This window comes from Mesoplodon mirus, assembly GCF_964341445.2.
Source record: "Mesoplodon mirus genome assembly, chromosome: X".
Lineage (NCBI taxonomy): Eukaryota > Metazoa > Chordata > Mammalia > Artiodactyla > Ziphiidae > Mesoplodon > Mesoplodon mirus.
In genome coordinates, this window is record NC_138981.1 from 908,776 (window position 1) to 920,878 (window position 12,103).

The window sequence follows — 12,103 nt, forward strand, 5'->3', positions numbered from 1 at the left end:
GCATTGATTTTGTTTCATTTTATCTTTACAGATTTGCTTTTACTTTCTTCTTTTTGCATTAAAGTTCTTTTTTATTTGTGAGCACAACTGTAATTGGGTGGATAATAACCACTCTAAAGGACCATAGGTAGATTTTATGGAAAACATAGTGACAGAAAAATCCCTTGTTACGTTAGTTAAATATATATGGGCGTATTTATATAAATATATATAATTTTATATATGTATATTTCATATTAGATTATGAAGATTATTTAAAAATTTTAATTTTAAAATAGTTAAAGTTGTAAAGTTATAAAAATTAAAAACAAACTGAAATGTAATAAAAATACACTAAAACTCATATTTTCTACTGCATCACTCATAGCTGTTTTAATGATATTTACTGTTGTTTTGGAAGAAGTGAATATAAGTTCTGAGGCATAAGAATCCATTAAAAATTACATTTTCACTTGTAAGAAATTTCCCTAGGGAAGTTGTTTTTTAAGGAATAAATTATCCTTATAGTTTGGGAGACCATAATGCCAGAAACCAGGATATTCATAGGGTTTGGTCTTACTTGTCAAACTAAGGTTTTTGATCCTGATAACTGATCACAGTGCTTGCGGTTTATAAACAGTCATTTCTGCGAAATCCTCTAAATGAGGGGTCACAGATAACAGCTGAAGAAATGTCTGATGGACCTTTATAGCTCTGAGTTGTTGGCCCTATGTGATTGCTTCATGAAGCAAGTCATTGATAAAACACGTGGAATCCTTTGGTCTGCAAACTCTGACCTCCGTCCCCACTGACAGCATTATACAAATATATATGTGCTTTGATTACACTTCAAAATGTATTTAGATGTATGCATTTTGGGTGGTTTTCCAAGAAGATGAGAATTCCTCTGGCACTCTGTATAAGAACATAAATATCATTGTGTAATGATCAGGTCTCCTACTTTATGAAAATATATATTCCATTATATATACTTGTATATAAGTTTGTATATTTTTATATATTACATCTCATATATGCATGGTATATATTACATTTAGAAATATATTACATTAAAATTTATATATTTTTAATATATCACATTAAAATTTCTTTTTTTTTTTTAAGATTTTCTGATGTGGACCACTTTTAAAGTCTTTATTGAATTTGTTACAATACTTTTTCTGTTTTATATTTTGTTTTTTTGGCCCCGAGGCATGTGGCATCTCAGCTCCCCAACCAGGGATCGAACCCGCACCCCCTACATTGGAAGGCGAAGTCTTAACCACGGGACAGCCAGGGAAGTCCCTACATTAAAATTTCTATTGCAACTTGCAAAGCATTCCGAAATCTCAGTCTGTAGAGCAGACACTGAGCCAACTCTCTAAGCCTGAATTGGTTTTCAGTGAAAACGACCTTCTTTGACCTACATGGTTAAGAAAGGTACATTTCACATCAACGCGGACGGCAGAAGTGATCTGCTTTTCTGACTTTCTTCCCCCATTGTTGGGAGGGTGAGCTGGTGAGCTCACTAAGGTCCTACAGATTCGGGGCCTCTGCCTGCTTCAGGCAACCACTTCTCCATGTGGAACTCAACTTCCCAAGGGGTAAGTGGGTAGGACAAAGTTTAAGCGTTGTGTGCCTCTCCCCAGACTCTTACCCTATAGACATTTCAGATCCAGACCCACCAGTTAAGAACCTAAGGATGGAGCCAGAAAGAAAAAGATTGACCTGGGACCTCCATGGAAACATTTCCGAAATTATGTGCTTCATCAATTCAAAAGTTTTCACTAAGGTAAACCGTCTTCTCTGCACTTAGCATCACAGAGACACGGGTTCTACTCCTGGGCTCAGCTGTGGAATGTGGGGTCCTTTACGGGCACTGCGGCTTGGGGCTCCTGATCTGTAAGACATCCAGAATGGTACCCACCGGAGAGGGTTGGTGTGGAAATGGGCTGAGATACTGCAGGTAGAGAGCTGAGCCCAGTTGAAAGTGAGACCTCGGGAAACACTGTCCCCCTCCACCATCCCCTGCCCCCCACTCAAATCCCCTCCTGTATCAGAGGGTTCGGAGGGCGTGAGAACTGTGACACATCTCACGGGAAGGCCGTGGTGAGAATTCCAACCGTTGAGCAGTTTCATGAGAAGGACGCACCTATCAGCATCCTTGGGAAGAACCTTGGTTCCCTCAAATTACTCCCAACTGAGTACCATCCAAATCACACCCCATGTTAGTCTGCTTGGGCTGCTGCCGTAACACAGCACCACACACGGGGCGGCTTAAACAACAGACATGTATCTCTCCCAGTCCTGGAGGCTGGAATCTGAAATCCAGGTGTGGGCAGGGCTAGTCCCTCCCGAGGCCTCTCTCCTGGGCCTGTAGACGGCCGTCTCCTCCCTGTGTCCTCACGTGGTCGTCCCTCTGTGTGTGTCTGGGTCCTGATCTCCTCTTCTTACAAGGACAGCAGTCCTATGGGATCAGGACCCACCCTAGTGACCTCATTTTACCTTCATTCCCTCTTTAAAGACCCCCAACTCCAAATACATTTCCATTAAGGGTTTGGATTTCAATACATGAGGTTTTTTTTTTGGGGGGGGGGGGTTAGGGCACAATCCAGTTCATGACAAACCCCTATGGGATTTTAATGGAGCTTGGCCAGTTGACCCTAAACTCTATCTGCAAGAACAAATGTTGCAGAAGAACCAAGAAATTTTTTAAAATTAATTTATTTATTTACTTTTGTCTGCATTGGGTCTTCGTTGCTGCGCGTGGGCTTTCTCTAGTTGCGGCGAGCGGGGGCTACTCTTCATTGCAGTGCATGGGCTTCTCATTGCGGTGGCTTCTCTTCTTGCAAAGCACGGGCTCTAGGCACACGGGCTTCAGTAGTTGTGGCGCACGGGCTTAGTTGCTCGCAGCATGTGGGATCTTCCCGGACCAGGGCTCGAACCCGTGTCCCCTGAATTGGCAGGCAGATTCTTAACCACTGAGCCACCAGGGAAGCCCAGAACCAAGAAATTTTGATAAGGAAGGCTAGCGATTAAGAACTTGCCCTCCCAAGTATCAAAATGTACTAAGAAGCTACCATCGTCCAAAGAGAGGTATTGGCTTGAAAGGGGTGGTGTGGATTAAAGGAACACAACAATCCAAAAACAGAAACAGGCATTTGGGGGAATTTTCTACATCATTAAGAAAATAGTTCTGATCAGTGGAGAAATGACAGTCTATAGAAGAAACGGTACTTGCCCAGTTTCCAGAGGGACTAAAATTGAGGACTTCCCTGGTGGTCCAGTGGGTAAAGCTCCATGCTTTCAATGCCAGCGGCCCGGGTTTGATCCCTGGTCGGGGAACTAGATCCCACGTGCCGCAACTAAAGATCCCTCACACCGCAACGAAGATCCCACGTGCCTCAGCTAAGACCCGGCGCAGCCAGAATAAATAAATAAATAGGACTAAAGTTAAGTTGGATGATTCCTTCACACACGACATCAATAGAAATCAAATATATTAAATACATATTTAAATGTATGTATATTAAATATATAAAATATCTAGCTATTTTTCTAACGGCTGAAGTAGAAGCCAATATAGCGGACAATTTCAAAATATGGGACCCTCTTGGGATTCCCTCGTATGCTGTATCTGCATCCTTGGGTGGCAGTGACCACAGTTTGCTCCCTTGAGGACAAGGACCACTCAATTCTCAAACCTTCTTTTTGCTTCTCAAATTTTCCTGCCTCTTTTCCTGTTTTTTGTTTTTTTGTTTTCAAATCAAAGCAATACCTGCACAGAGTTTAAAGAGGAAAATAGTCGTACGGGGTTCATTATGACAAAATAGCAACTTTTCAGTGAGACATCACTTTTTCCCTTTTTACACCTGATGCTGTTGTTCTAGACCTCTGCATCTCTCTATAACACACATTCTTGATTCATTCAGTTTAGCCAAAATGTGTTGATTTTTCTCCTAAGTGATCCCCAACTCACCTCCCCAGCAGTTGCCATCCTCAGCTCACACTCTCTCCTCTCTCGACAAATATTCAGTTTATTATAACCATATAAACACTGTTCACACCTGAGCCATGTGGTTAATGGGGATTTTTCTTTCCTTTCTTATACAAATGTTCGTTTCTCCTAAATTTAATAATTTCCGTTTCCTTAAGGTTTTATCTGTTTGCCCAGTTTGTCCATCACTACTTTACCATCACATTCTTGGCCAAATGGCTAAATATCATCTAAAAATATCAAGGCATTCTGCCAACTCTGTCTTAGAACCTTCTAGGATGTTTTTTCCTTTTGGTGAGTGATTTCTTCATTTTCATCTCCCTCTCTCTCTCTCTCTGCATGAATACCAAGCCTCCGGCTTTGGATGTTGAGGAAAACTAAAGAAAACCTATAGTTTTCTTTCTTTCTTTCTTTTTCTTTCTTTCTTTCTTTCTTTCTTTCTTTCTTTCTTTCTTTCTTTCTTTCTTTCTTTTTTTAATCTAAAGTCTCAGTGTCTTATTAGTTCTCCCCTAATTATGAATAGATTGTTCTGTCTCTCTCAGGCACGGAAAAGCACGTATTGCAGTATTCCTGACTTGTCATGCCAAGCTACAAACTACAGCATCAAGGTGACCAAAGGTCAGCCATTCTCCACGTGGATTCAGTATCCTAGTCAAGGTGAGGGGAAGATGCTCTTTCAGGGTTTCCTTTGCTTTCAATCATCCGTTAGTGCTCTGAATACCAAAATAATGGCTTTTACCTTGGATGGGTATCCAGGGACATAGCTTCGTGGAAAAAAGACCATCTCGGAGGGTCTCCTGCAGTTTCACGCATGGCACCTGCCTGAGTGAACAGAGCTGTAGAAACACAGAGCAGTTTTGTTGTTGTGGTGGTTTTGCTTTTTTGTTTTGTTCTGTCTTTTTAGTTTGAGAACAGAGTTTTATCATTTTCCTCATGCCAAGCAAGCAAATTGGCTGATCCCATATACAGCTTGGACAAAGAGAACACCAGTAGCAAGTCTGAACACTCCTTGTGCTCTTTGTCAGGAAGTTGTAATATCACAAAACTGTGCTCTTCTGAGAATGGGAAAACGAGGAAGATAAACTCTGGCTCCAAATTGTTGCAAATGCAGTTTACGTTGTTGGATTTTTCTTTTCCCCTTTCATTAAAAAAAAAAAAAAAGTGTCTTTCGTGACTCTAGCTGATCCAGGTTTCATCCAAAATATGTTACTTCTTAAAAATAGGGTTCTGATGGCAACGGACTTTAGCTGAGGAGTAGGCAAAGAGAAAGATAGTTTCTAAAAAACTGTTGGGTGTTTCTTTTTTTTTTTTTTTTTTTTCTTTTTTTGCGGTATGCGGGCCTCTCACTGTTGTGGCCTCCCCCGTTGCGGAGCACAGGCTCCGGATGCGCAGGCCCAGCGGCCATGGCCCACGGGCCCAGCCGCTCCGCGGCATATGGGATCCTCCCAGACCGGGGCACGAACCCGCATCCCCTGCATCGGCAGGCGGACTCTCAACCACTTGCGCCACCAGGGAGGCCCCTGTTGGGTGTTTCTTAGGCTTAGGGTTAGGTGGGCAGGGTTGGGGGCAGGAGGGGTCCGGTGAGGGTATATAGGGTCATGGGGGGGCGGGCCATGGGCGGGGAGCCTTGCAGGGACCGGAGTTGTTACCACTGCAGAAATGGTAAGCGCTACATGGATGTCTCTATTATTATTATTTTATTTTTTTTTTTTTTGCGATACGCGGGCCTCTTACTGTTGTGGCCTCTCCCGTTGCGGAGCACAGGCTCCAGACGCGCAGGCTCAGCGGCCATGGCTCACGGGCCCAGCCGCTCCGCGGCACGTGGGATCCTCCCGGACCGGGGCACGAACCCGTGTCCCCTGCATCGGCAGGCGGGCTCTCAACCACTGCGCCACCTGAGAAGCCCCTCTATTATTTCTTAGAACCGCGTGAGAATTCATAAGGATCGCTAAAAAGGGACTCACTTAAAAAAATTTTTTTTTAATTTTATTGACGTATAGTTGATTTACAACGTTGTGTTAATTTCTGCTGTCCAGCAAAGTGACTCAGTTATACATAAATTTTCTTTTTCATATTCTTTCCCATGATGGTTTATCCCAGGAGATTGAATAGAGTTCCCTGGACTCTACAGTAGGACCTTGGTGTTTATCCGGGACTCAGTTTTTTTTTTTTTTCCCTCTTCTTTGCAAGCCCAGAAGGGAATCCCAGGGCGGCTGCAGAAAACCTGACCTGCTGGGTTCACGACGTGGATTTCCTGACGTGCAGCTGGGCGGTGGGCCGGGAGGCCCCGGGGGACGTGCAGTACAGTCTGTACCTGGAGAACCTGGAGTAGGTGTGACCTGGGGCTCGCCGGGGCTCCCCCGGGCTGGAGCGGGGGCTCCAGGGCCGGTCGTGACGCAGCCCCACCCCTCACAGCTCCTATGAGAAGTGGCCGTGCTCCCAGTACACGGCAGATGAGCAAGGGACGAACGTCCAGTGCCGTTTTCACAACATCTCTGTGCTGTCCAAGGATCAAACGCGTTTCCTGGTGAACGGCACCAGCAGTAGCTCCGAAATCCCCTGCTCTGAAACGAGCGATAGATTAGCCAAAATCGGTGAGTAAGACGATGTGGCACCTTCTTCGTGTGCCGCACTTGGCTGGGAGATGCTGCGTGCTGTCCTGCAACCGAATACCCCAGGCTGGGGGCTTAGATTACACACTTCTCTCCCACAGTCCTGGGGCTGGGAGTCGGAGCTCGCGGCGTGGGCGCGTCAGTTCCTGGCGAGGCCCTCTTCCTGGCTTGCGGGTGGCTCCACGTTTGCTGTGTCCTCACACAGTGGAGAGCGAGCTCTGGTGCCTCTTCCCCCCGCTTCTTTCTTATTCTTTTTTTTTTTTTGCGGTACGCGGGCCTCTCACTGTTGTGGCCTCTCCCGTTGCGGAGCACAGGCTCCGGACGCGCAGGCCCAGCGGCCATGGCTCACGGGCCCAGCCGCTCCGCGGCATGTGGGATCTTCCCGGACCGGGGCACGAACCCGTGTGCCCTGCATCGGCAGGCGGACTCTCAACCACTGCGCCACCAGGGAAGCCCTCTTTCTTATTCTTATTTCTTACTGGGGTAGAGTTGTTTTACAATGTTGTGTTAGTTTCTGCTGTACCGCGAAGTAGAGTTCCCTGTGCTGCACGGCGGGCTCTCATTCGGTATCTATGCTACACACCTTAGTGTACGTATGTCCGTCCCAATCTCCCAATTCATCCCACACCCCCTTGCTCTGATTATAAGGGTACTGATCCCATCGTGGGGGCCTCACCTTCAGGACCTCATCTAGCCCCGAGTATGTCCCCAAGGCCCTGCCTCCAAAGCCGTCCCACTGGGCGTCAGGGCTTCCGCACGTGAATCTGGGGAGTCACAGACACCAACTCACAGCAGCTGTTCTGTGTTCCCTGGACCTAAGGAAGCATCTCCAGAACGCACCTAGCAGGCGGCTCTGTACCCCCCATCCACCGAGGACAGCCGCACCGTGAGGCTGGGGGTCTCACACGGGTCACCCCTCTCCAGGCCCTGTGTTCAAAAATAGCTCAAAAATACTTGTTCTTTTTGTTTGAATCTATCGACTGCAGGTTTTCAGAACACCAAACCCATCTTAGCGAAGCTCTGTCAATACTTTTTACATTAAATTAGACCCCCCCTGCCCCCCACATTAGGACAGCTTCAAGCCCCATGAAACCTGGCCCCTCGCCACCCTGGCTGGTCCACGTGTAGCCGGGAAGCATATGAGCAGAGAGGTGGGTGCAAAAGGGGAGACGATGGGGGCCTCCGGTTCAGAAGCCGGGATGGGGCTCCTGCCTTTGTCTGTGGTGTCCCCCCGGCCCGGAGCCAACCTCACTCTGATGCCACATCCCTCACACACCAAGCGCCCCTGGGAGAGTGCAGCCCTACACGTGTAGCCCTGCCCGCGACTCCGCACCTGTGCTCCCGCTCCAGCCCTGCTGTCCATGTGGGGTGTCCACAGCCTGGTTCCCAGCAGGGGTGGTGGGGTGATGCCAGTCCCTGTGGCAGTGGGAGTGGAGGTGGCCGGAGGTTTGAGTGCACATCAATGGGAGGACCCGGGACTGGGGACCACCCCATGGTGAGCCTGGGTTTCCTGCCAGGGGTCCAGGTGGGATGCTGAGCAGACACCATTGGGGTCCTGGTGGGGGGTCAGACCTGTAGACCTAGACGAGGTCCCTCAGGAAACTGATGGAGCTGGAATCAGGGATTTAGAGCACCCCAGGGAGGGCAAAGGGCGGAGCCCTGGGACAGCCCACAGAGGGGGGCCTGAGGGTCCTGGAGGAGCTGGGTCCCACGCTGGGCCGGGGGGGCAGGTGAGAAGAAAGCAGGGGATGGGACCCGGTCAGAGTCCAAGTCTGGGGCAGAAGATTCCGGGTGAACTTTTGGGAGTGGAATTGACGGCCAAGGTCATGGGGGTAGGACTGGCCCCGGGCAGCTCGGGGAGGGGGCCAGGCTGCCCTGGAGGTGGGGTCTGAGCAGAGCCCATTGGTCCAGTGGGCAGGAGGGAGGGAGCTTGCAGCTGGACCGCGCTTTGCTCCCCCTGCTGGAGAAGCGTAGCCCCAGGGACTTGAATCGCCGAGAGGGAAAAGAACAGGGCTGCTCTGAGGGGTGTCCCCGCACAGACAAGAAGAAAGCTTTGCGAGGGCCTCCGAGTGGGTGAGGGGTCCCCCCGGGCCAGTGTCTGAGAGCTGGTCCGCAGGTTCAGTGACCCTAACCATCCCAACAGTTTTCTCTCACTGTCTCTGTCTCTTGATACTTTTTAACCTTGGAATGACATTTTCCTCTCTTTTTCCCCCTTGAGTTTGTAGGAGGCCTGTTTTAAAGGTATCTCCGGGGGGCGGGGGGATTCTTTTTTGATGTGCTTTACTCATAAAAGTGTTTTTTTCTCCCCTAGAGGTATTAGCTGCTCCCAACATCACTAGCAGGTGGTGTAACCAAAGCTACTTGTTCATGCAGTGGGAAGTGAGGAGTCACCTTAATGATGACTTCAAGTATGAACTGCAGATACAGAAGGTAAACGGCTTCCTGGGTGGGCATCTCTTATACTCTTACACCCCCCTGGATTCTGGGGCTTTGGGGGTAGGTGAAACATTCAAAAAAAAAAAAAAGAGGAACTGTAAAATAAATGAGCTTTAGCAAAACTCTAAGTGTTTGGCCGTTTGAATGACACCGCTGACATTGGAAAGGAAGTCAGGATATGGAAGGAAATGCTTGCATATGTTCCGTCAGGTTTGGGGTAGAGGAGGGATGTTTACCTGTCAACACTCAGAAGATACACAACCCTACAGAAAAAGAGCAAAAGGTTGAAACAGCCACTTGGTGAAACTCTCTCTGACCGTATGTCACAGAGCCTGCAATTCCCCTGCGAGAAATGAAACCAGTAGCCCCCAAAGATGGGACCTAAGTGTTTGTAGCACCTACGTGTATAATGGTCCCTAAACAGGACGCGACCCTAGGGAAGGGATGAACAAAATATAGCCACACAGTGGAATCCTATCTGCCAAGAACTGGAGGGTCCCGTGTGTATGTTTAAAAGTGTTATGAAAGAAACGATTTACACAGGAAAATTCAGGATGCTCTGTAGCGACAGATCTGAGGGCTGGGTCAGGGGTGCAGGGAGGAGGGCATGGAGGAGAAGCTGGAGGGGATTTGGGGGTGATGGACACGTTTCCTGTATTGTGCCGGTTTCGTGCACACGTTTGCCAAAGTCAGCAGATTATATGCTCTGCTGGTGTGCTTTGCTGTATGCAAATCATACCTGAATAAAGCTACTATTAAAAAAATATGCTGGAGATCACCGGTATTCTATACTCAACGGCTGACATAGTTAGTGACTATGTTTATTTTTCTGTGTGTGTTACATTTATTTATACTTTATACTCAACTTTTTCATAAGCCTAAGACTGCTCAAAAAAATGGAGTCAATAGATTAAAAAAAAAGGACCAGCTATTTTTGAGCTAGGTGGTATTTTGTACTTAATTGTCTACTTGTAATTATTTATTGTTTATTTATTTCTGTATTTATTTATACTCAAAAACTGCTTGTACTCATTTTTTCTTTTTTTTTATTTTATTGAAGTATAGTTGATTTACTCTGTTGTGTTAATTTCTGCTACACAGCAAAGTGATTCAGTTATACCCATATATACATTCTTTTTCATATTATTTTCCATGATGGTTTATCACGGGATATTGAATATAGTTCCCTGTGCTACACAGTAGGACCTCGCTGTTTACTCAATTTTTCTATAAACCCAAAACTATTCAAACAAATCTATTAGTTAAAAAAAGACGGAGCACTTTGAGTCAATCAGTATTTTATACTCAATTATTTACTTATATTTATTACATTTATTTATTATCTATGTTCAGTTACTGCTTATACTCAATTTTTCCACAACCTTAAAACTACTCAAAAAATCTATTAATTTAAAAGACCAAATATTTTTGCATTAATCAGCATTTTATACTCAATTATTTACTTATATTTATCTTTTATGTGCATTTACCTGTTTGTGTATATTTATTACTTATATTCATGTTCTGATTATTTCATACTCAACTCTTCTATAAACCTAAAACTGCTCAAAAAACTAGTCCATAAACTAAAAGAAAATGAGTATTTTTGAGCTCATTGGTATTTTTATACTCAATTATTTACTTATATTTATTCATTATGTCAATGTATTTATATACTTATTACTTATACTCAATTACTGCTTATATTCAAGTTTTCTATAAACCCAAAACCACTCAAATAAAGTCAAATCTATTGATTAAAAAGACCAAATATTTTTGAGGTAGTTGGTATTTTATACTCTACGATTTACTTACATTTACTATTGTTCTCTACTGATGTATGTATTATATTTATTATTTAGGCTCAACTAGCGTATGGTCAATTTTTCTGTTAACCAAAACGGCTCAAAAAAATCAAGTCTATCAATTTTATTTTTTTAATAAAAGACCAGGTACTTAAAAGATTTTTTAAAAAATTGAAACATAGTTGATTTACAATGTTGTGTTAGTTTCAGGTCACAGCAAAGTGATTCAGTTATATACACATATTAACTGTGTATGTATATATATATATATATATATATATATATATATATATATATATTCCAGATTCTTTTCCATTATAAGTTGTTACAAGATAGTGAGTAGAGTTCCCTGTGTTCTACAGTAGGTCCTTGTTATTTATCTATTTTATATATATAGTAGTGTGTGTCCATTAATCCCAAACTCCTAATTTATCCCTCCCCCTGGTACTTTTTAGTTCATCGATATGTTATACTCAGTTACCTCTATTTATTATTTTTGTGTAAAGAAGTATTATTCTATTTATGATTTCTACTCAATGACTGATTATTTTATCCTCGATTTTTCTGTAAACCTGAAGATGCTCTGACAAATGAGGGCCCTTCTTGGGGATGGGGTCAGGCACCCATGCTCTGCTTTTCTCTTACAGGGTATGGAGCTCGCCTACAAACAGCAGGTGGGTGTCCCCCCACCCCCGCCCCAATCTGACATCCCAAGCGCAGGTTCCTTATGTCTGTTACTGTCCAGTGACTCTGAGATGAAGCTCCCCAGTCCATAGACCAGATGCCATCACCTGCCTGGTGCTGCCCTAAAGGTCCACCCCCCGGCCCCCAAATCCCTCAGGATGCGGTGGAAGTGTCACCATGCCCTAATTCACTAACTAACTGCCTCTAACGTGCAGAGGCAGCTGCTTCCATACCGTAACTACCGGCCACAGACCCCATGACCCCGTCTCTCCTTTGTCTCTCTGTCTCTGTCTCTGCCTCTTCCTCCCGTCTCTGCCTCTGTCTTCCTGGGCTTCTCCTCTGTGTCTGGGTCTCTCCTCTTCTGTGTCTTAGAAGGACCCTCTCACCGGATGTAGGGCCACCCTCCTCCAGGAGGACCTCATCTCAGACCCTTCCCTGCATCATGTCTGCAAAGACCCTTTGTCCGTGTGAGATCCCATTCACGGGTACCAGCTGTTAGAATATGAACTTATCTATTGTTTTAGGGGAGACGATTCAAATCAACAGTAGATATTGTGTGTGTGTACATACAGAGGACCACACAGTGTGGA

General features: G+C 45.3%; 1 protein-coding gene across 4 annotated transcripts in view; it reads left to right on the plus strand.

Moving 5' to 3' along the window:
- The window catches only part of IL3RA (interleukin 3 receptor subunit alpha), a 31,173-nt gene that overhangs the window by 13,843 nt on the left and 5,227 nt on the right, over positions 1-12,103 (plus strand). For 2 of the 4 annotated variants that reach the window (XR_014292432.1, XM_082609406.1), the window contains exons 4-9: positions 1,629-1,771; positions 4,519-4,633; positions 6,172-6,304; positions 6,392-6,570; positions 8,900-9,018; positions 11,477-11,503. Coding sequence is in view for 3 of the 4 variants with exons in the window: in XM_082609406.1 (XP_082465532.1) it covers positions 1,629-1,771; positions 4,519-4,633; positions 6,172-6,304; positions 6,392-6,570; positions 8,900-9,018; positions 11,477-11,503 (716 nt within the window). In the remaining variant the exon portion in view is untranslated. The remainder of the gene's footprint in view (positions 1-1,628; positions 1,772-4,518; positions 4,634-6,171; positions 6,305-6,391; positions 6,571-8,899; positions 9,019-11,476; positions 11,504-12,103) is intronic. The other 2 variants (XM_082609407.1, XM_082609408.1) reach the window with 2 other exon arrangements.